This window comes from Pollicipes pollicipes, unplaced genomic scaffold (genome assembly GCF_011947565.3).
Source record: "Pollicipes pollicipes isolate AB1234 unplaced genomic scaffold, Ppol_2.1 Scaffold_7231;HRSCAF=8579_pilon_pilon_pilon, whole genome shotgun sequence".
Classification (NCBI taxonomy): Eukaryota; Metazoa; Arthropoda; class Thecostraca; order Pollicipedomorpha; family Pollicipedidae; genus Pollicipes; species Pollicipes pollicipes.
The window spans coordinates 19,982,854-20,005,033 of NW_023597034.1; the positions used below are offsets into that span (position 1 = coordinate 19,982,854).

The 22,180-nt window shown below is 52.5% G+C and overlaps 2 protein-coding genes across 2 annotated transcripts; one reads left to right on the top strand and one right to left on the bottom strand.

Moving 5' to 3' along the window:
- Positions 1–8: 8 nt before the first annotated feature.
- Sras (Ras converting CAAX endopeptidase Sras) lies at positions 9–15,583 on the bottom strand. The gene is made up of 3 exons (XM_037233255.1): positions 15,498–15,583; positions 1,996–2,684; positions 9–1,555 (listed from the first exon to the last, which is right to left on the bottom strand). The coding sequence occupies exons 2-3, from the start codon at positions 2,668–2,670 to the stop codon at positions 1,328–1,330; spliced, it is 903 nt and encodes a 300-aa protein (XP_037089150.1). The 5' UTR covers positions 2,671–2,684; positions 15,498–15,583; the 3' UTR covers positions 9–1,327.
- Positions 6,925–9,046, top strand: LOC119109820 (acid-sensing ion channel 4). Its single transcript, XM_037233572.1, has 2 exons — positions 6,925–7,218; positions 7,297–9,046. The coding sequence occupies exons 1-2, from the start codon at positions 6,925–6,927 to the stop codon at positions 8,239–8,241; spliced, it is 1,239 nt and encodes a 412-aa protein (XP_037089467.1). The 3' UTR covers positions 8,242–9,046.
- Positions 15,584–22,180: the final 6,597 nt, after the last annotated feature.

The following is a 22,180-nucleotide window of genomic DNA, read 5'->3' on the forward strand; positions in this document are numbered from 1 at the left end:
GCACAGGACACGCATTTGTTAGTTGTATTGACACACCCGGGCTAGAGATCTCACATCTCGCAGGGGAGGGTTTGCCAGCCCGAGGGCGGCCCCACACGTGCCCTTCGTCCCAATCCACCGAGGGTCTTCGCAAGCCGACACAGGCACCAGTGCATCGCACAAACCGAAGGACCCCTGGTGTTTTGTTCATCGCTTGGCAGCGCTCGAGGCTCAAGCGATAGTCAGGTTTGCGAGGTCATGTGCCTTCGAGTAGCAGCGACCAGAGAAACGGGTGCGCTCGCGTTATGCACCCAGCTCGGAGAATGTCAGTCACACGAAAACCGGTATTACAGAGCAACCCGTGCACTATTGCACCGCAACATTGCGTTTCGTTCAGTCAAAAGCCCTATTCAATTGCACGGCACACGCGTTTGTCAGGCATGAGCTAAACAACAACTAGTGCTTCATCACAGCGAAAGCCCCTCAACCCACGCCTCCCTGTATCACCGCAACGCCGCTTTTGTGCCCTGTAGCATCGGTAGCTCTTTCAAAGACGTTGCGCGGTTCCACGACCCTACCTTGCACGACTAGTAAAGCCGCAAATCTGCGCGCACAGCACCTCGCAAGCTAAGTGTTGACTTAAGCAATGCCCCGCCTGTAAGAAGGCTCTATCGTGGCTACCGATGCATGTTGGGACAAGCTCCTTGTGAAAAAGGAACCGTCAACAAACCGCGCCAAGCCCGCTAAATATCCTGACTAACCTCCGCCTCTATGGCACTTCAGTAATTATCACTGCGTGAGCGCGCCCATCCTGCGACCACCCCAGCCTGTGCGCTCGCTCCCTGCACACCACCTGTGTCGTGTCCGGCATGCACTGCAAACTACCTGGCACAACCCATGGCAAACTCAGTACAGAACCCCCGTCCGCGTCCAATGCCGTGCGATAGGTGCGTCGGTGCCGCGTCCTCGCTCCTCAGGTGTTTCCCGACCGCATGTGTCGGTGCTGCGTCCTCATCCGGAGGTGTTTCCACGGACCGCATGCGCAAGTAGTGTGCGTGCCAGCCGACACGCAGTCGGCTAAAGGCGGCCGCGTGCCCCCACTTCCTGCCTCTCGTCTTCCCGGTGCGGTCAGCCCGCTGCCGCGGTTGCCTGCCGCCCGAGGTCACGCTCGCGCCGGCGGCGTTGGAGCCGCCTGCAGGTTACAGGTGGCGGCGCTCGACCGGGCCCCAGGGCCGGCTGGAGATCTCACGACACCGGCTACCGGCCACCCTGCTGCGGCCGGCCACTCGGCCCCAGCCGGGCCTCTGAAGACTTCACGACTGGCGGCGGCCGGCGGCGTGAGCGGCCGTCACACCGCCGCCACATACACGGCGTTGGCGTAGAGCGAGGGCGTGGTGAGCGCGCCCAACACCAGGTACCAGAGCGCCAGGCCGGCCACGTACGCCAGCACGAGCGCGGCGCGCCGCGGCTCCGGCTCCGACGCCAGGCCAGACAAGTCCGGGAAGCCCATGTGGTTGCAGAAGGCGTGCGCGATGAAGGGTGCCGCCATGTGACCCGTCCGGACGAACAGGTACGCCTGGGTGGGCGAGCGCGTGGCGTCAGCGGCTGGCGGGCCGGCACCGGACTGGCGTCCGCCGCATGTGGCAGGCACGATCACTCGCTGAGCGACGGCGAAAGGCGCAGCACAGTTTCCAGGCACAAACAGCGGGACGGCGTGTAACAGAACGCGCCTTCGCCCCGGCTTCATTGCTTCGAGACGTCTCGCCATGGAGGCGAAACCACACTTTGGCTGTGATCAGCGAGGGATCAACGAGTGGGTCACGGGACTCAGATCACGAAGCTACGCACTACAATTTGATCGTGCTCGCAAACCGTTGCCACACAGCACACGACCCCCGTCAACGTTATAGACGGGTTGCTACGTCCCCAAGCCATCAACAAGCCGACTGCAATCCTCTACGTTCGCCAATAATCCCGAATAAGGGTCAACCTTTCCCTCCACCTACACATACGTACCGAGTAGACGCCGAACACCGTGGTGTAGGCGAACTGGAAAAGGCTGGCCGCCAGCGCAGAAAGCACATTTTGCCGCTGGTTCAGTCGCTCGATCAGGTGGTGCAGGTGCGCGATGCCGAAGAAGAGCGGCACGCAGAAGTACACCTGCTGCGGCGGCATGCAGGTGGCCAGGATAGGTACCATGCAGGCGCGGAAGGTGAACTCCTCAGAGAACGGCGCCACCACGTGGTTGCGCACCCACACCAGGTTGCGCAGGCTTTGCCACCAGTACATGGGCTCGAGGTAGAGGTTCCAGTGGCCGACGTGGTACTGCTGCAGCAGAGGGCCGAGGAAGAGCAGCGCCGTCAGCAGGTAGGGCAGCACCAGCGCCGGCAGCAGGCCGCCCCAGCGCAGCCCCATCGCCTCCCAGAGCGAGTGGCGCGCCAGCGGGGCGGCGCGGCCGGCGCCGGACGTCAGGTACAGGTGCGGGAACACGGGCGACACCAGCGACACGAGCAGCACGCTGACGAAGCGGCGTCGGATGGTGGACGGGTGGTCGCGCGACAGGCCCGACCGCCACACGTACAGGCTGCCCACGTACAGCAGGCCGAGCGAGCAGCAGAGCAGCACCGGCGCCAGGCAGCCGCCAGCCGGGCACCAGTCGGCCGTGCAGCCGGCCAGCTCCGGGCCGTCCATGGCCGCGCCTGCGCCTGCGCACACGGGAGACGCTCAGTCAGCTGTCGCACAGGTCACAGGTCACCAGGCACGGGTCGCCCGCGGGTCGAGGAGGATCGGGTGACCGGACGGTCAGAGGGGGAATTCGGTGAGTGTACAAGCCGATGGGCGGTCAGTGGCCTGACAGGTCGGTCGAAGGTCGCTTAGTTGGCAGGTCTGCTCACAGAACCGTGAAAAGACCCCCACTATAGTAAACAAAAGATAACTTCGTTAGTCTTATGCACGACAAGTACCATATATGAGTCACTGTGACTGTTTTCACGTGCCAGTAAAGGGGCTTTCTGCGCCATAACAAAGCATGAAGCCGGCTTCTTCGGCGGATGCAGCACCCATGGGTGTCAATTCTTGTAACTTAACGGGGGCCGAACCGAAGGCTCGACAACCTACCCATTTTTCTTACCTGATTAAGCCCACTTTACTTTGATTAAAAACACGGTTTTTAATTTTTCATAATTTAAAAAAGTTTTAATTTAAGCAGTATAGGAGTCACGCAAGGGTGGATCCAGGGAGCAGGCACCGGACGCATGCGTCCCTTCTGATCGGCGCGTGAACGCACCCTTTTAGAGGCCACCTTAGGGCGCCGATGGCGCTCTTCTATGACGGTCGTGGGAGGCGGCACGTATTTTGGTTTTGGCGGACGGGACGGGGTTAGCCGTGAAGGACTTAGGTAATCCCATATTCCAGAGCTTTTCACCTCAACCTCACGACCTATTGCGTGACTTATGGCGCTACGTATGCGAAGTTCATTGCACCGTTTATCCGCTCAGCTGTTGTGATTTTTATTTCATGGTGAGAGTAACCATGACTTTGTTGAGCGGTACGAGACGCCACTGCGCAAAAACATCAAACAAGACAGTCTGCGTTGTAATCGTCTTTTAACCACGCTTTCGCAGCATTCCAGCCAAAAACATCGGGGGGGGGGGGGGGGCAAGCCAACATGGGGGGGGGGACAACCCCACATGGGGGGGGGGGCAGGGCCCTCACAAAGATAGAAATCGACACAAATGGCAGCACCTGAATCCGGCAAAGCGCATTCACCGACTCCTACGTCCCTCTTTCGCGCCCAGCCAGGCGAACACAAGCAGCTGTAGTGCGCACAAACTCACTCGCAGCTCGGGCTACCCGCGTCGAAAACTCCGATCACAGACAACGCAATCGGTCCGAGGGAACGGCACAGCAACAGGGAGCGCGTCCGTGCTGCCGAGCGGCGTCCTTCCCTGAGGCCCACGTGTGGCACACTGTCCGGCCGATGGGGCGGGCTATCTCCGGAGCCGGTTGCGACAGCGGGTCTCGTACTGGGGGACAGGCGTTTACCGCGGCTGGACAAATGATCAACACGTCGGCGGGTCGGGATAAAACGGCGTGACTAAGGCGGCGCACCCGCGGCGACCGGGCACGGACACGTCGAAGATTGACGGAACGCGACGAAATAAAAACAAACAGGGTAGGCAGCAGAGAAGCGCCACGCAATGTGTGGCACGATGAGTGTCAACGGAATGCTCTGGCCGTACAGGGACATCTCAGCAGATATATGGAATGTTTGCATCGCACCGGCCAACTCAAGCCGTATTTCACGAATCCCAGCCTTAAACCCAACCTGTTTTCTTTCCCACCCTGTCCTTGTTTCCGTCCCCTTCCGTCATTGCCCGCGCACATCTCCATCTCCGTCCTCTTCTGTCTCAATCAACTGCCGGCTGAAGCGATGTCTGCTTTTTACCTTCTAGTCGGTTGCGATATCTTTCATCTTTTCAGCCTGTTTTGTGAGTGAACTTTGCTCAACCCGAATTTGGGTTCCCAATTTCGCTTAACCATTTTGCGCGACGTGATCCTGAGCCAGAGGCATGCGCCATACACAAATTCAGTTCACATCTCATTCACCGGTAAGGGCCTTTACACCTGAAGGGGCCTAGTGACTCCGGATAATGGTTCGCGCTCGTACGGCCACAATGCCAACGTGCCCAGTCACATTTCACAGCATTGTACGTAGTTTCTGCGCCCTTGAACCCCTGCCGACTCCCATTCTTCCCAAGCATTCCAACACATTATCTGCGACGGCACAGCATCGCGCTTGCTCAATAGTTGTTCAAATTTCAAGGAGGGAAGGGGGGGGGGGCAATCTGACCACTAAAAATCCCGGTTGGAATAACTTCGGACTATCGCCCTCACATAATGTTAGCATGTGCAAAACATTTTGGGCCAGTAAATTCTTCGGCCGTCAAGTGTTATAGAGTATTTGAAGGGACTGCATAATGCTTTTTGGCTTTCAACCATGTACGCCACACAACCCAGTCTCTGCTTGGGATTGCTGGGGTTCGTATCAGGTCTTCTGATTGCGAGCCCAGTGCCCTAGCAACTGATGTAATCAGCAAGAACATTTCACAGCATTTCAAGGATATTTTGTCCATCCCATCCAGCTTAACGTGTAGAGCACTGGGCTAGCAATCCGAAGACCATGGTTTGAATCTCAGCTATTTCAAGGGGAGAGATTCAGGATGTGGAACGTACATGGCTGAAAGTCAAACATCATCCCAGTGTAGAGCACTGGGCTCGCAACCCGAAGACCATGGTTCGAATCTCAGCTATTCAAAGGAGAGAATTCAGGATGTGGAACGTACATGGCTGAAAGTCAAACATCATCCCGTCCCGAGGACTCCATAGCGCCTGACAACAACCGGAGAGTTGACTCGTCAAAAACGTGTACATACTGATACACCAAATGGGAGAGATAGTCGGAACAATTAGCACGTCTGCGATGCTATTACCTCACATCAATCCTCCCATTACCTGTACTTGAAAACCCTTCACAAACGTGTCACGTTATAAGCCGGTCTGGAATATGTCCACTTAAGGAAAAAATTGTCTCCAAAAACGACGACGCAGTGCCGAGCCAATTCTAACGGCCATCTCACCTCCCACACTTCGTTATTTAATTGTGTGATTGATCTCTCAAAGGAAGGCATGTCTCCATTAAAACTCCAACATTTGTTGGAACCCTCTCTGCCCGGTGGCCCAGACCAGCGTGGCGGCAGGCCGACATCCGTCCAACATCCGGGGAGGAAGTCCGACACGGGGAGGCGGGTCTCGAGGGCAATTTCATTCGGGGGGAGGCGTTTGCTTAACACTCAATTTCCCAATGCTGCACCCGTGTAAGCCGCTCTGAAAGAACTGCACCCCCCTTACCACGACGGGGTTCCCACGGAGAACTATGCCAATTACGCTACATTGTCGGCCATGCAATCGTCGGACTCGCGCTTCCGTATGAGGGACACGTGATGAAGTGGTGGCGTCGACTGCTTTGGTATCCACACACCGGTGACAATACGTGACCACGCCGTCCGCATGCAACTGCCGACCGCCTGAAGGCCGAGCCCAGTTCGGTGGGAGTGCGCCCACTGGGGCCCATTTCGCCTGAGAGCCGAGCCGAGTTCGGTGGGAGTGGGGACACTGGGGCCCATTCGGCCTGCGACGGGGAGCAGCTCGTCGCACGCAATGAATGCTAACAACCTGCTAAACACATTACTCGCTCAATGCGAACAAAGCGGCGCGCTGCGGCGTGGTGAGTGACATCTGCGGCGTTCCCACACAGGTGCGCGCCGGCCAGCGGACGGCCGTCGACGCGCTCGCGCTCAGGCTCGACACGCTTGCCAGTCCGCGACCACCACCGACACTCCGCAGTGAACCCTGGGAGGTGGCGACTGGGGACGAGCTCCGGTGACGACCCCCACCGGGTGGCCGGCTCCCCTGATCCCGAACCCCACCGGCTGACCGGGCAGTGTGGCGGCGACCCCTGGACGTCTCACGGCGCCAGCGCTGCACCGGCGAGGACGTCGGGTGCCGACAGCGGTCGAGGCTACGGTGGTGCGCTGGCCTCCGCCGACGCCGTGGCCCGCGGGCGGCGCAGCGAGTCCACCGGCAGTTGCCAACGCCGATACCGAGGACGACAGCAAGGCGACACCCGCCACCAGTCCACTGGCCACCGGTCTTGCCGCACAGACAAACACAACATCGAGCCATTTCGTCGCATGAGGCGGCCTGCAATATCTCCAACCAGAGCAGCACACCCCATTCCTTCCGTCCCGATAAGCAGCACACGGCGTATTCGGCGCAAGCAGTAGCAGGCGGAGCGGCGCCAGCGGTGCGCATCGAGCCTCTCAGCGTCAGCCGCCCTCCCGGAAGCGCCGTGCCGTCCAGCCACCCCCGCCGCCGGCTACCGCGATGGACTCCAGCCCGCTGCGCACCGTCTTCTACGCGGCCATGCTCACCGGCTGCGCCGTCGTCTGCCTCCTGCAGTGCGTCACCCAGTTCAACCTGTACTGGAGTGAGCCGGCCGCTATGACCGTCACCATCCAGAAGGGCGAGAGGGTGCTGTTCCCGGCCTTCACCGTCTGCTCCTCGCGCAAGTTCAGCCGCAGTCGAGTCCAGGCCATGGGGCTGCTCAACAAGCGCGGCACCAACGTCGACTGGAACCGCTTCCCGGCCAACGAGTCGGTGGAGGCGTTCTGGCTGGAGGCCGGCACGCACCTGGATGAACTGATCAGCGGGTGCAACCGCGGAGCGTGCGGGGCTCCGGGGCCGGCCGGCGGCGAGGCCCCCGCCGGCCGCTGGACCCCGGTCATCGCCCGCAACGGTATGTGCTACACCTTCACGCCCAACACCACGCTGGTGGTGAAGAACGAAGAGAAGTTGGACATCACGTTCAACCTGTACATCAACGACTACTTCAACAAATTTTCCTCGATATTTGTAGACGTATACTTCCATGGCAACGAGCCGCCAATCATGCAGTCGCGCTACTTCAACGTGGCCGACCACCCCAAGGTGAAGCTGTTCCCCGGCGACATCTCCAACGTGGACGTCACCGGCCGGAGCGCCGTCTTCAAGTCGCTGAAGCGTCGCCCCTGCCAGCCGCAGCGTGGCTACACCGAGACCAAGTGTACGGAGCGCTGCATGTGGCAGCACGAAACGGGCCAGGTGGGCTGCCGCGCGCCCTGGATGGCCGGCCTGACATCGGCGCCGCCTCTCTGCAGCACTCCCCGCGACCTGATGGACATGCAGAGTCCGCCGGCCGTCAAACGCGGCTCCGTCGCGTGCCCGCACTGCGAGCCCTCCTGCTGCACCGAGATGTACCAGGTGCAGGTGAGCTCCTCTCAGCACGCGGCCGGCATGGCCAACAGGGGCACCTGCAAGATGCTGGCGCGCTGGCCCTACCAGATGGAGCTCTCCACCGAGGAGTTGACCTACGGCCTGAGTGGGCTCATTTCGGACGTGGGCGGCAACATGAGCCTGCTGTTGGGCGTCTCCGTCATCAGCATAGTCCAGGCCAGCGAGATGCTGCTGAAGGTGATGCGACAGCGCCTCCAAGCTCTGCACATGGCCTGCCTGACCAGGGTAGCGCCGCCGTCGTGCCCGAAAAAGAAGCCGGCGTCCCCTACACGCGATGTGGCCGGCGTGCCGGTGACGCCGGCCGGCTGGCCAGCCCTGAAGACGGCGAAGGTGCCCGGCAGCGCGCGCTACCAGTCACCGGCCGCCTGAGATAGGTGCTGCACCGTCGTCAACGGCGCCCACTGGCGGGTTCCGCACCACGAGCGCGAGCAGAGACCTCGCTGCCGATCGAGCCGCGCCCTCAGTCAGAGGCTGCGCCAAGGCCCTCTCACATCACGCACCCCCGCCCAGCAATTCTCGCAAGCCAGGGCGTTAATGGCGTCAGAAGTCCTTGCTGTGATATGCCGTGTGCTATGCGGCGATAGCCTGTTACGGTACACTTGCATGTAGAGCAGACGCACACAGAATTACAAAATGCATCCAAGAAGATCCCCCAGTGGTTCACTTTTTTAAACGGAGCAAACAAACTATTCCACAAAGTTTCCTTTGACCCCAAACAGACGCCACAGCGGAAATATTGTAACTTTCGCTGTTTTTTTTACAGCTAACGCCGTCGGAGCACGAGCTAAAGTTCTACGGTACCTGATGGCACCATAATACGTGCACTATATTTATCATCCACAGTAACTTTCCACAGAGGTCCGTTTAAACTGAAAACTATGTATAATCGATATGGTACATACGGCGCGGATAACTGCCGCCTGGCAAAAACAAATGCCAAGACAGTGACAGCTGACACAACTTTCCAGACATTTGGCACATCGACGATGCTTTTCTTGGTCCCAGTCTCTTTAACAGCGTCGCCATTCGCACACATTCTTATTATGCAATGTTTCACTAGCACCTGTTTTGAAAAATAAACTGATGGTGACAAGCAATATTTACCAACGCAGCGGATATGCCAGTGATGTCAAGGATACGTCGCCGCATGAGCTGCAGCCGGGGGAAATAAGGACTAATCGTAACTAGTAACACCTAGTTCCCTAGCACTTAGAGCCCCTGGCAAACAAGCGATAAAATGAATCGACGCTGGCTGCAGCTTGCCGGTTTTCCGGTTGGCAGCTAGCCAATCCTGAACCGATGGCTTTTGTGATAAGTGAATATAAATAATCCATGCAGAATCCTTGATATAAACAATTAAGACGTACAGTTCCTGGTTTTTCAGTATTATGAGTTAACACATCTCATGCTGAGTTACTGATCTCTAGTATACCAGGTGCCGGCGCCAAGTGTTAGTATATTCACTGATCGCTATTGGTATACTTTTCAGTAGAGAAGACTGCTCCTCAATAAGCCATTGTTTGATTGCGTCATCGCAAGTTGTACATTGATTGAGGGTAAATTGACAGCCGTTATATCTGAAAACCGAGCTCATGACCGCCAGATATGAACGACCCTGCACTTAAATCTGTAATGGTTTTCATTGCCGCATGGCCAATGGAATGGTACCATTTGAATGACGTTATTATGGCGTCACGAATGCCTACGTAACCCCGAAAAAGCCTGCACGACAAAGCATGCACATTTTCACGGGTGTGTAGCCCAGAAACTACAGGTTTAGGTCTTAAGGGCAGAGTTGTGGATTGTTCCGAACAATTCTCAAGACGGCTATTTCAGTTCAACATCCCAGACAAATGTGTAACACTCACTTCAATACAACCGGCGATGCCCTTTATACTGTTGAAAAATAAGGAAGTCAAGCATGCTTATCAAATAATCCTCGAAGCATGTAAAAACAAAAACAAAAACACCTCAAAGCATGCGAGCACAAATGGAAGGCCTGGGTGGTTATGTACGTTGGACACACACGTGCCAAAATGGAGGGCCCGGATGGCAATGAACGCTGGACACACGCGTGCCAAAATGCGTTTAGGGCGACGAAATACATGCGCTACCGAGGCTTGCACTACACAATAATCACAAGAACTGCAGTAGCAAAGGTCATACTGGGCAAGATGAGACACACACGTAAATGTGTTATCGATACAATAATGCTCATGCCATCCTTCCTCATCAGTTTTGGTCAGATGAGACTCTCCTGAAAAATACGCCGTGGAAGTCACAGATTTTAGGTGAATGTCACGACTGTGTTGGGCAAACTGATCTCATTAATCATGTCATAAAAGCAACCACTCAACGACAGAAAATATCCATCTGAACACTTTTCGAAGGTTGTGATCTCGGCCGAGACGATGCACGGAACTGTGGCACACATATGAGGGGTTTTACCGCGGGTTGAGCGAAAATGGACACAGACAGAGGTGGATACATCAGCAGCGCTCAGGGTGGCTGCGTAAGACTTGAGCATGTGTTGTTTTTTGTGGTGCTGCTATAAAGGATCGCTTCAGCTAAACGGTGATCGGGACACTGCTGTTGGTGGCCGATGAAATGCACATGTTTTGCAAAAATGATCTTGCTTTTGAAGGCCTCCGTTGTTTGAATGCTATATTTCATGCTTCGTGACGATGTTTGTTTTGTCCTTGATTTGCTTGAAAATTGCTTTGTGCTGCTAGTGATGGATATTGCATGACTGCACGCCGTGGCAGGCTAGATGCGAACGCACTCGGCATACCAACAGGATAAATACACACCGTTTGTTTGTTGTGTATGTTTTTGGATGCTTTTCTTGTTTTAAGCACCCATGTCCTGCTGTGTGAGGCTTTTAATAAAAGCCAAACATGGAAAAACATATGTACTCTATGACAGCGCTTTAACAGTACCTCTAGGCATACTGAAAGTTAAAAACTCAGCAAAGAGCTCGTTGATACTGATTTGGGTTTTAGGGCGCTACGACCGTTTGGCTATTGAACGCAATAATAAAGGGGATGTTCCTCGTTTGATCATATTGAGGCAAGAATCAGACACGATAAAATATGCTCACTTGTGACTATTGGTGTATTTGAAAGTGCAAGCAACTGCTCTACACAACATAATTTCACCATTTAGTAAATATGCCCCTCAATATGTCATCAGTTGATTGCGCCACGGAACGTTTGCATAACGTCAAGTGGCTGCCAAACAAGCCGTGCGGAATTGCCACCCTAGCGCTCACTTCCAGTCCTTCAAACACGCCAAGAGATGGCAGCACGGTGTTGGAAGTGTTCGCTGAACCAGTTATCGTAAAAAGCTAATAACCATTTCCTACCGATAATGTCATCTCCTGCCGATAATGGCATCACCTACCGATAAAGACATCCACCCTGCCTGTAGTGGACGTTAATCATCACCCATGCCTATCAAGGCGCACAAGAGCTTATCGACCCATTTCCAGACCTATTTGTGCCTAAGGCTGGCCGAACACTGGGCGCATGACAGCCCTTCAAAAATGCCTTGCATTTCTGGTCGCATTCCTGCCATTTATAAACAATATAGTTCAGTAAACACAACCTTCATTGTAGACAATTTACTGCACACAAAACGTTAAAGTCGGACCTCCATAGACCATCAGGTAATTAGACACCAGACAGAATGGCGCACGGCACACGCTGGGCACATGCCAGTTGGCGTCCCTTCCCTGTGCGGGGTCGTTCGCATTAATTTCATGACTGGGAAAGCTCCCGTAAATGTGCACCCGCCTTTGAGAACGACGTAAACGGACACCGTGTCACGTCCTTGCAGGCCATATGCCGCAGGATAAGCCAGTTCGATGAGGGACGAACGGGCACCTCGGACAAACCTCATCTGGAGGGGCTAAGGCGCGCGCAGGATTAGCGTCCAGCCCCAGAGAGAGCTGCCGTGTAAAACCATGGTGTTGGACTTCTTTGCAAGCTAAAAATGTTCAGGTGAGCCAAACTTCTGTTTAGCGCAATAGCTTGCAGCACATTGCCCGTCAAGGTGGCTCAGTTGGTTAGAGCGCCTGCCTTCCGATCCACCCACCCGTGGCAGGGTGGGTTCGAGTCATTTTAGGGTGCTCGCTATTTGCCCTTGACAGGTATGGTCCGCGGCCGGTGACAGCGGTCGCTCTAAAGGTCAGTTGACGTCAGAGGGCAGGCCGTGCCGAGCATTGTGGCACGTTAAGCTTTCGCCACTAAATTCTGCCGTTGCTCGGAACTGCGCGATCGGATGGTGGGGTTCAGGGCTCACGCAACAAGCACTGCATAGCGTGAGCGCTGATCCCAGAAATCCATCTATTCCAAGGGTTCGGATCAAATTTATAAAAAAAAACAGGTACCATACTGATTCATAAATAAAATCACTGCAATCTCCTGTGCACAACGCATGGGATGAAAATAATATGTTATAGAAATGTCCAACATATTTTTCACACTCGAAAAACTTTGTTTTTCCGGAGCGAAATCATTCCAAGAAATGTGATTATGCAAAGTTGCCAAACCGTGAAACATGTGAACTACACGATATCAACTTATCACATGGCAAAAACACCTATGTGGAATTATCGCCAGCTTTCGCATGCACCCTCCAATGCAAAGCCACCTAGCCCAATTTTTGGACCTCAGTGTGTAGATTTTGCACTCCTCTGAGCAGATGATCTCGGAGACCGGCGGTGTGGCATTCAAACCATCAGCAGTCGCCTCAGCGCCAGCATGGCCACAGTAATGATCATGAAAATGGAAATTTTGGGTGGCGAAGCAGCTTGAATACTAAGTGCGCTGCCAACTGGATGCCTCACTATCTCACACAAGATCACAAGGATACAAGTGAGGAGGATCCACCTGCATGGGTGCTTGGTCATCACCAAGTCAGGCTGGCAACCATTCCTGGAGTCCATAATCACTGTTGGTAAGGGGCCTGGGGCAATGAATGCCACCTTCCCATCATGGTTATTATCCTACGTCCAGGTTTGGGCGCAAGGGTCATGTGTACAGTTTTGACACAGATCCCATCTTCAGTATCAACTTCCTTGCCAGGAGGGACACCTTTAATCCCAAAATATGTGCTAATTCTGGAGATGATGCTGACTGAGTGCACGAAACGACTGTACAAGCGAGGCGACACATTCGGGCTCGATCACGACAATCATTGACCCCATATGTCGCACCAAACAGCTATTTCCTTGAGAAAATATGAAGCCTCAGTGAGCAGTACCCACGTTTTTTGCCAGATCTAACATCATCAGCCTTTTCCTGTTCCCAAAGCTCAAGACAACATTGTGTGGAAATCAATTTCTCCATGCTGAGGAGATAGCATGGGTCGTGAGGTGCGCAACAGTACAAAGGCCTGAAGGTACCAGGAAGGGACAGTTAAGTGTGGTGCTCAGGTGCGGATGTTTATGTTCCAAGGTGTTTTTGAAGGATATTTTTCCTGTTGCACATTAATGTGTTCAAAATAAGCATACAGATGTCAAACATCATGGCATCCCCAATGGATGCAGTTGTACCTTCAACACCAGAGCTGTTAAATTACTTTCCACTTGAGGAAATGCATTTCCTGATCAATGCCCCTGGATACATTAGAGCTGGTATGTAGGGAAAGCATGATTACAGCCAGCAAGTCTGCTGGCTTGCAACTCATTTGTTACATACATCACTCCCCCTGAAATTGCCTAAACCTGCTTAGATTCTGGCTGAAGAACTGCAGCCAGCACATGGACCTTCACATATTCTAGACAACAATGTGAGCAATAACAAAGTGAGGTCAGGATAAGGTAAAGTAAAGTAGTAAAGGTAATACTGAGGTCAGAGGGCATTAAAGAGGGGTCATATATGCTCATACCATAGTTATATGCACAAACACTGCTGAGCTACTTCCACTGCCAGGATTCATAAGATACTCATTTTGACACAATTTCAAACATTGGTATTTGTAAGCACTGCTGTCCCTGTCTCACCCCCCCCCCCCCCCCAATTCTTCAGTTACCTGCCAGCAAGATGTAATGGTCAATAATGTAGCATTAGCATTGTAGGAGGCCTAAAGGCTCCAATTTACACATTCAAGTAGATGTTATGTACATTTGTATAATGTCTTGCTGTGCTACAACCCAAAAAATTAGCTTTAACCTACCAATCTTGTAAGTCACAGATACACAAATTTGGAGAAAAGGGATGCCACTGAACATGTCTTGAATCAGACAACTACACTAGACCCAAGCACCCATAACTTTTTTCAAAAAATGGGATATTAGGATACCCCATCATGACTTGATAGGTCAGGAGTCAGGTAGATAGATAGGTAGGCAAGCAGGGAGGAACTGAGGGAAACAAGGAGATGGTCTGTAGTTCTAGCATGTTCAGACATTTTATTCCAGTTCAAGTGTGGTTATTATATTTTCAGGCCTGGGCAAATGGACAAACATGGGTAAACCAATAAATGAGGATTGTGACATATCACAAAGGGACTCTACAGGGACCTAAAGCTCATACCATTGTTACCTGAGTGACAGAATAAAAAACATGCTACACCAGTGCCTGCATGTCCAAGAGATATTCATATCCCAGCAACAATTTTGGCACACATGTACTGTAAGCTGAGAGCCCTAGGCTTAGCACAAGATCAGAATCAACTTTGGTGCATAGATAGCCAGTGTTATGAGGAATTATGTTATGACAAGTTCTAGCAAAAATACTTTAACACATCATTCAAGCCAAATATGATGAAAATTTAGCACAAACTCTCCTAACCTGTGCCTGACACATGTGTCTTATGTCCTTCACTCTAAGACAGCAATAACATTCTGGCACAGTGGGCAGATATCTTGCAAGCTGGCCTAAACATTCTTGAAGACCACAGATTTAAGCTCACTCAGAGCACACACAGAATACCAGCAAATAGTTGTCTACCCCTGGTATTCACCACTGATCAGTGGTCTTGCTTGTTGTATTTCCTTTCATGGTTTTAACAAAACTGTCATTTGTTGTTTCCATGCATTACTGGAGATACAACAAATCACTTCATGCAAAATTGGTTGTGCAATCTGTAAAAATCACTGCATTTTCCATTCCAACATCACACTGATGCACTGAGCCAGGAACACATGTGCTAAACTCAGGCCATACCCTATTGTACAGACCTTTCACTCTATCTCTACTTGAGTCTTTGGAGCATTTCAGCCTGAAATGATCTTTGATAAACATAAATTTCCTGACAAACTGAAATCTTTTGGTTGAAATTCATGTCAACCAGGCACCAAAATCCACATCTCTGGATTTGCAACATGCATGTCCTGAAAATGTTGACAGCATGTTTCTCTTGCAAGGCATACCTGGAACAGCCTGGGCTGGCATGGGGGCAAAACAAAGAAACCAAAACCTATTAAATAAAAAACTAAGGTAAAAGGTGTTCAAAACCACCCGTCCTGTAAGGTGGCAGCCGATTTTAAAGCTTGGAGCACGATCAAGACATATCACTGAGTGTACATGTTCGCCCAATACTAATCATGTCAGGCTGCGTCGGAGGAGTGTTGCTCAAGAGCCGTACCAACTCAATAACCAGCTGAGTTAGGTACTCACACGGAACGCAGCCCACAGATGTTTGATTAAAGCAAATCTAACACACTCAAAATTCTACCCTGCTCCGAAAGGCTATTTGTGCAAAACACACGCCACATGCAAAGGCTACCTGCTGCGCCGCCGAACGCCGCCCTCTCAATCCAGTCGCTTTACGTCTCGCACTTGCTCAAAAGTCCTACCTTGGTGTCCAGATGCCAGCTGATAATAACATAAGCCAGATAAAACACTTGTGAGCCCTGTTACGGAACCATCAAAACAGCGGTGGAGACCACACTCGGAAGATGGAGGGGGGGGGGGGGGGGCAGGATCCAGGGACCCTTTACCATTGGGGGTCTTGTTAACCTCAAAAGGGCCCGCTCACGGCCCAACCCATCCCCAAGTTTAGAACGCCTCGGTGTTAGGTCACTATTGTGAGTGGTCCAATGATCTCGAGTTTAAAAGAACTGGGGATTATTGTAAAAATCAACGTGAAGACCGCTCTAGTAACATTTGCACGAAAATTACACTCGTCTTTCGTTACATATGTTGGTGCACCGAAGACGCGCATTTCTGTTTTACTCCAGCATTTGTCGCCGTTAATTGAATAAAGGCCGGACGCGTGTTTCCAAATTTTCTGCACTCTACCCGCATTTCATCGGCATAACTACGCCTCAAACGTTACTCGGATTTCTCCTTATTTTGGCGCTAGTTGGCACCGTTGAAACAAGTTGGACACCTTTTGCACCTCCTTGACTATGTGAGAACATTACGCTCCGGAGGCTGCAGAGGGCCCAGCGGAACCGTCGATCTACTCAGCAGCGCATCTCACTGAGCATAACGGGACGTTGTGCGGGACGTCAGCGGCGCATCGCAGCGCTTATGGACGCCTGAAAGCTTCCGAACATGCCACTGAGGGTGGGGCTATGCGCGCACTACTCTGGGCTGCCGCGCCGCGATCAAGGCCGCAACGAAAAGGAGGCGATCCCACTTGTTCCGTAAACAGCTGTAACCAAGGCCGTCGCCGTTCCTAAAGCAACCCATGCCTGCAGTCCCGCTCATCCCGCGGTGTATGGCCCAACGGTGGACACACGCCTGCGGCCGAGTCGAGGTGGCCCAAACATCACTGCAACCCAGCCGTGGAAGTCCCACCGCTTGGACGCACACCTACGGCTGAGCCGGGGTGAACCAAGCACGGCTGCAACCCAACTGCGGAGGTCATTATGCCAGGGGCGGATCCAGAGCGGAGGGTCGCGGGACTATGTCCCTTTGGACCGCGAAATGGCCCATAGGCTCTGAAAGGGCCCACAGCCGGCCGAACGGACGCAGGTTGTTTTACACAAAACACAACTGCACGTCTTTGGGCTTCCAGGCCACTAAAAAAGCCACAAGCGGAAATGAAGGACCACTAGTAGACAAAAAAAATTATTCACTAATCTAGAGAGTGGCGAATGGGAAGTTTTAAGGCTCATAAAGCTATAGCCGTGGACCCCACATATCAACATGCCGAGGTATTCTGGGTTGTTCAGGGCTCTTCACGGTGGTATTGGTTAACCCACCGGTACATCCCCGATATGCCCGCGGGCCCCCTCCATTGATCTAGGGCCCTTCCAACTTTCTGTCCCTTGCTTAGGGCCCTACGCCCTTATCGGAGGCCCATGTTTTAACCTGTTTGGACACACGTAGTCGTTCGGGGCGCTACAAGTTAAGCCACTTGTGCACACTGCATTGCTCGGGAGCCGTGCACATTGGGTTTGGGTGTTTGAATTTAGGGTTCTGCGCTTCTGTCGGGGGCCATCAGATAGTGTGTTTGTGCACATTCTATCGTTTTGGGCCCTCTACATTGGGTCTTGGGTACCTCTTATTTGAATGGAGGGCCCTATGCGCTTGTCGGGGGCCCTATCTGCTAACAAACTCCGGCCCACTCGTTCGTTCGGGCCTTCCAAGTTGTGTTGTAGTATCTTTTGTTTGAGTGGAGGGACCCATTTTTTGTCGAGGGCTCTATCTCTTAACCTGCTCTGGCCCACTAGATCGTTTGGGGGCCTTGGACACTGAGTCTTGAGTACTTCCTATTTTAATGGAGAGTCCCACGCACTTGTCGGGGATCCCATCTGCCCACCTTCCCGGGCGAAACAAATTATTCAGGTAACCTGCACATTGGGTCTTAGTATTTGAAGGTAGTGCCCTACGCTTCTGTCGGGAGCGAAAGGCATCTGAAAGTCTGCACGAGTATACTCGATTTTTCGGGTTATAACCACATGTGTCTCGGGTACTTATTATTTAAGTTGAGGGCCCCACGCTGAGGGGCGGATCCAGAGGGGGAGTGGGCACGGGGTCATGGCCCCCTTGGGCCTGAAGGGGCCCATTGGTTCCGAGAGGGCCCTCATTGTTTGAGTCTCCCTCCGCGAAGGTCCACACGAGTCGGCGGTCGGAACTAGACTGTATTTCCGTACTCCGCGAGACGCTCTGCCATCTACCGTTCGGTCTAGATACTACTACTCGCGCGCTATACTCGGTACTCGCACACTCATAGCCGGCCGAACAGATGCAGTTTTTTTAACACAAAACGTAACAAAACTGGATATCTCTGGACTTCCAGGCGACCAAGAACAGTTGTAAGCGAAAGTGAAGGGCGTATGAGAAGTAAAAAAATCAGTGATTGAAAGAGTTGTGAACTGGAAATTGTAGGACCCATTACACTGTCTAGGGGCCCATGCTGTTTCCCGTGGGCCTATGTGCTCACTTGCGGGATCATTCCGATCGTTAAGGAGCTTCCACGTTGCCCTTCATTTCTTTGCATTTGTTCGGAGGGCCCTGCGTTGTTGGGGCCCTTCCTGCTAGTATACAGTGGCACTCTTGTCAATCACGGGCCCTACCACGGATTCTTTCCATTCGTCAGAAAGGCTGTATGGGTTATAGCCGGGTTCCCATACCTTAACCTGCCGCGGTATTCTCGGTTGCTCAGGGGCCTTTTACGTGGATCTCGGTTAGCCTACCGACAGATTGGTGATTTGCTCTGGGCCCTTTACAGTAGTCTAAGGCGCTTCCAATTCTCTGTCACTTGCTTAGCACCCTACACTCTTGTCGGGGGCCATCTGATAGACTGCTTGGGCACATTCAGTCGTTCGGGGACCCGCCACACTGGATCCTGGGTACTTCTTTTCCGAAGTCCGTACTTCCTTTTGGGAGGCCCTACGCTCTTGTGGGGAAGGGGGCTATTTGATAACTTGCTCGAGCACATTTGATCCTTCGGGGGCTTTCTACGTCGGGCTTTGGATGCGTCCTATTTGAACGGGGGCCTACGCACTTGTCAGGGATCCCCTCCGTTCGCTTCCTTGGCCACACCGGAAAGCTGGGGGGCACTGCACATTGGCTCTTGGTGTTTGTATGTAATACCCTCTGCTCTTATCGCGGTGATCTGATAACCTTTCCGGGTACACTCCACCTTTTGGAGCCCTCCGCACCGAGTTTTAGATGCTTCTTATTTGAATGGAGGGGCTTACGCTCCTGTCGGGGCTCCTTCTGATAAGATACTCGGGCCCATTCGATTGTAGCGGACCGCTACATCTGATTTTGGGAACTTCTTTTTTGAATGGAGGACCCGTCGCTCTTTTCGGGGTCGCATCTGTTAACCTATTTGGGCGCACTCGATTATTCGTGACCGTCTACATCGCGTTGTGGGTATTTCATATTTGAACGGAAGGCCCTACGCTCTTGACGGGGCCTCATCTGTTAATATGCTGGGGAACACTTAAATATCCGGGGCCTTCGTGTCCACATCGTGTCTTGGGTGCTTCCTATCTCAATGGCCTACGCAATTGTTGAGCACCCCATCTGTTCGCTGCTTCCACCACACTGGATTGTCGGGGGCCCGGTCTTGGTGTTTGAATTTAGCGCGCTACACTCCTGCCTGAGCCACCTGATAATCTGCTCGGGTATATTTCATCTTTCGGGGCCCTCCTTACTGGGTTTTGGGTACATCTAATTTGAATGGAGAGCCATACGCTCTTGTTGGGCCCCTTCTGATAAGCTGTTTGGGCACATTCCATCATTCTTGTGCCATTTACGTAGGGTCTCCGGTGCTTCCCATTCGAATGGAGGGCCCTACGCTCTTGTTGGGAGCCCTATTTGTTAACCTGCTCGGGTACGCTCGATCATCCGGGGGTGCTCTACATTGGGTTTTGGGTCCTTCCTTTTTGAATGGAGGGCCCTTGCTCTTGACGGGTGCCCTATTTGTTAACCTGCTGGGGCGCATTCGATCGTCCAGAGCTCTACACATTGTGGCATGAGTATTTCTTATTTGAATGGATGGCGCTATCTTCTTATCGGCCCCTTCTATTAAGCTGGTCGGGCCGTTGGCAGATGCAGAGGGGGGGGGGGGGGGGGGGGGGAGACACGGGACAATGCCCTATGAACCATGCCGAGGGGACGTAAGGGCTCTGAAGGGGCTGATAACCACCGGGACAGAAGCAGTTTTCTTACAAGAAAAAACAACAAATTTGGACGCCCTAGGGCGTACAGACGACCAAGAATAATTGTTAGCAAAGGTAAAGAGTTCATCAACGGACAAAGTTCATCCTTTGCTGATTGAGAGAGTGTTGCTTGGGGGAAAATTTTGGGGCTCATTACGTTGTCTAGAGGTATTACGCTGTTGGTTGCACGGTCCTATATGTCCACTTGCCGGGTGAATCTGATCACCAATAGCTTCCCACGTTGCCCTTGATCGCTTTGCATTATCTCGTAAGGCCTAATGTGCTGTTGGGACGCTATCTGCCTCCACGCCTGAGCACTGTTGATCGATCAGGTTTTCCTCCACAGATTCTTCCCATTCGCCCGAAGGACTCCATACGTTTTTTTTTCCGGGGCCCTATACGCCAGGGTGCACTCAGTTGCTCAGGGGCCATACATATAAGTCTCGGGTTCTTTCCACTTGCTTGGAGGGCTGTGTGCTGTTGCCAGGCTCTTATAAGGTAAGACGCGGAGAAACTCGTTGCCCAGGAGACCTCTAGTTTGATCGAGGGCTCTCTACTTATGGTTTCATTTGCGGAGGGCCCCTCACTGCTATCGAGGCTGGTGGTGTTAACCTGTCCACACACTCTTGATGGCACAGAGAGTATTGATTCATGGTCTTAGGTAAGTCTCTTTGCTCGGAGAGTTCTGTGGTCGGGCAGAGGCCTTATATGTCACGCCACCGGGGCGCTACCGATCGTTTAGGAGCCCACCACGTCGGTCCTGGGTTATTTTTGCTCGCTCTGAGAAGCCTATACTTGTTGACGGGAGCCACTTTGTTGGCTTCCTGCGGCACCCATGATCGCTCACGTTTTGTCCCTTTTAGCCGTGGTGCCTTTGCCTAAGAGCAGCAGTCGAATATGCGCCGATGAATTTTTACACGCGATTGCCGAACGTAATGTTATGTGCAGCCGACATCTGGTCATTTCCATTGGCTATTATCTATTTATGAAGATGATTAATACTATGTCCCTTATATATATATATATATATATATATATATGTATATATAATGTATATGGTCTGGTATATATAATGTATATATATAATGTATATATATATATATATATATATATACATTTATAGATATATGTACGTATATATAATGTGTTAAATATGACTTGTCTTAAAATGTTATGACCGAAATGCAGTGTTATTTTTTGAGGGGTCTCCAAACTTCAAGGGTCTCCACAATGCCGCATGGTCCCCCTTCACAAAATCCTAGATCCGCCCCTGGTTGCTTGGGGGCCGTCCATAACAGTCTCGTGTTTTTTTTCCACTCGCTTGGAGGGTCTCGTGCTGTTGCTGGAGCCCATATAACGTAAGGCACCGAGCCACGCGATGATCAAAGGCCCTGTTCTTTGATCTAGGGCCCTTTAACTTTGATCTCGTTTTCGAAGGACGCTTCACTCCAATCAGGTCCCTTTCAGTTAACCTGTCCGGGCACTCCCGACCGCACGGGGGCATTGATTTTCGCACACTAGTCTTGGGTAGTTTCCCTTTGTTTAGAAGGCCCTGTTCTCCGCCGGGGCGTTATATGTCAGCCTGCCGGGGCACTCCCATCTTTCACGGGTCCACCACGGTGGCCTTGGCTTCTTTGTTGGCCTGCCGCGGCGCCCATGGTCGCTCAAGTTCAGCTCCAGTCTAATTATTCCGTCCCATGTTTGCTCAAATTCCGGCCTTGGTGCCTTATCTTTAGAGAACAAGTCGGATACGCACCGATGAATTTTTACGCCGAATTGTCGAACGTCATCTTACGTGCCGCTGACGTGGAATGTGTCATTTCCGTTTATTTGACTTCGTGACACCTATTGTGGCGGTCAACGCACGGTAGCGTTTTAAGCCTGTGCCTACCACGTTGGGTTTGTATATAAGTTCGTTTGCGCCAGACCTTGAATGTATGTGAAATGTTTCATGTGGGTTATTTTCTGTCTTTGTAATTACCCACTTAATTCGTGTCGATTGTAGATAGGGATGTTATTATTATTAGTTGTGAAGTTCGATTGTTATTTAACAGTGTCCTCTCAGTAGTCGTTCTCGATCATGTAACACAATCTAATAGTTTTTAGTTACGGTGCGGCGAGCTTGACGTCCCATGCTGCGACGCCGGGAGCACGTGCGCGATCTTCATACGAGGTCAACTCGGCCACCTGCACATAATATACATATATATCGCGCATCCACCGGTTGTGTCGTTT

Excerpts from the sequence above, each read along its gene's own strand:
- Sras (XM_037233255.1), bottom strand. The coding sequence starts at position 2,670 with ATGGACGGCCCGGAGCTGGCCGGCTGCACGGCCGACTGGTGCCCGGCT. Across the intron at positions 1,556-1,995 it reads CGGTGTTCGGCGTCTACTCG|GCGTACCTGTTCGTCCGGAC; the intron begins GTACGTATGTGT and ends TCGCCCACCCAG.
- LOC119109820 (XM_037233572.1), top strand. The coding sequence starts at position 6,925 with ATGGACTCCAGCCCGCTGCGCACCGTCTTCTACGCGGCCATGCTCACC. Across the intron at positions 7,219-7,296 it reads TGGAGGCGTTCTGGCTGGAG|GCCCCCGCCGGCCGCTGGAC; the intron begins GCCGGCACGCAC and ends GCCGGCGGCGAG.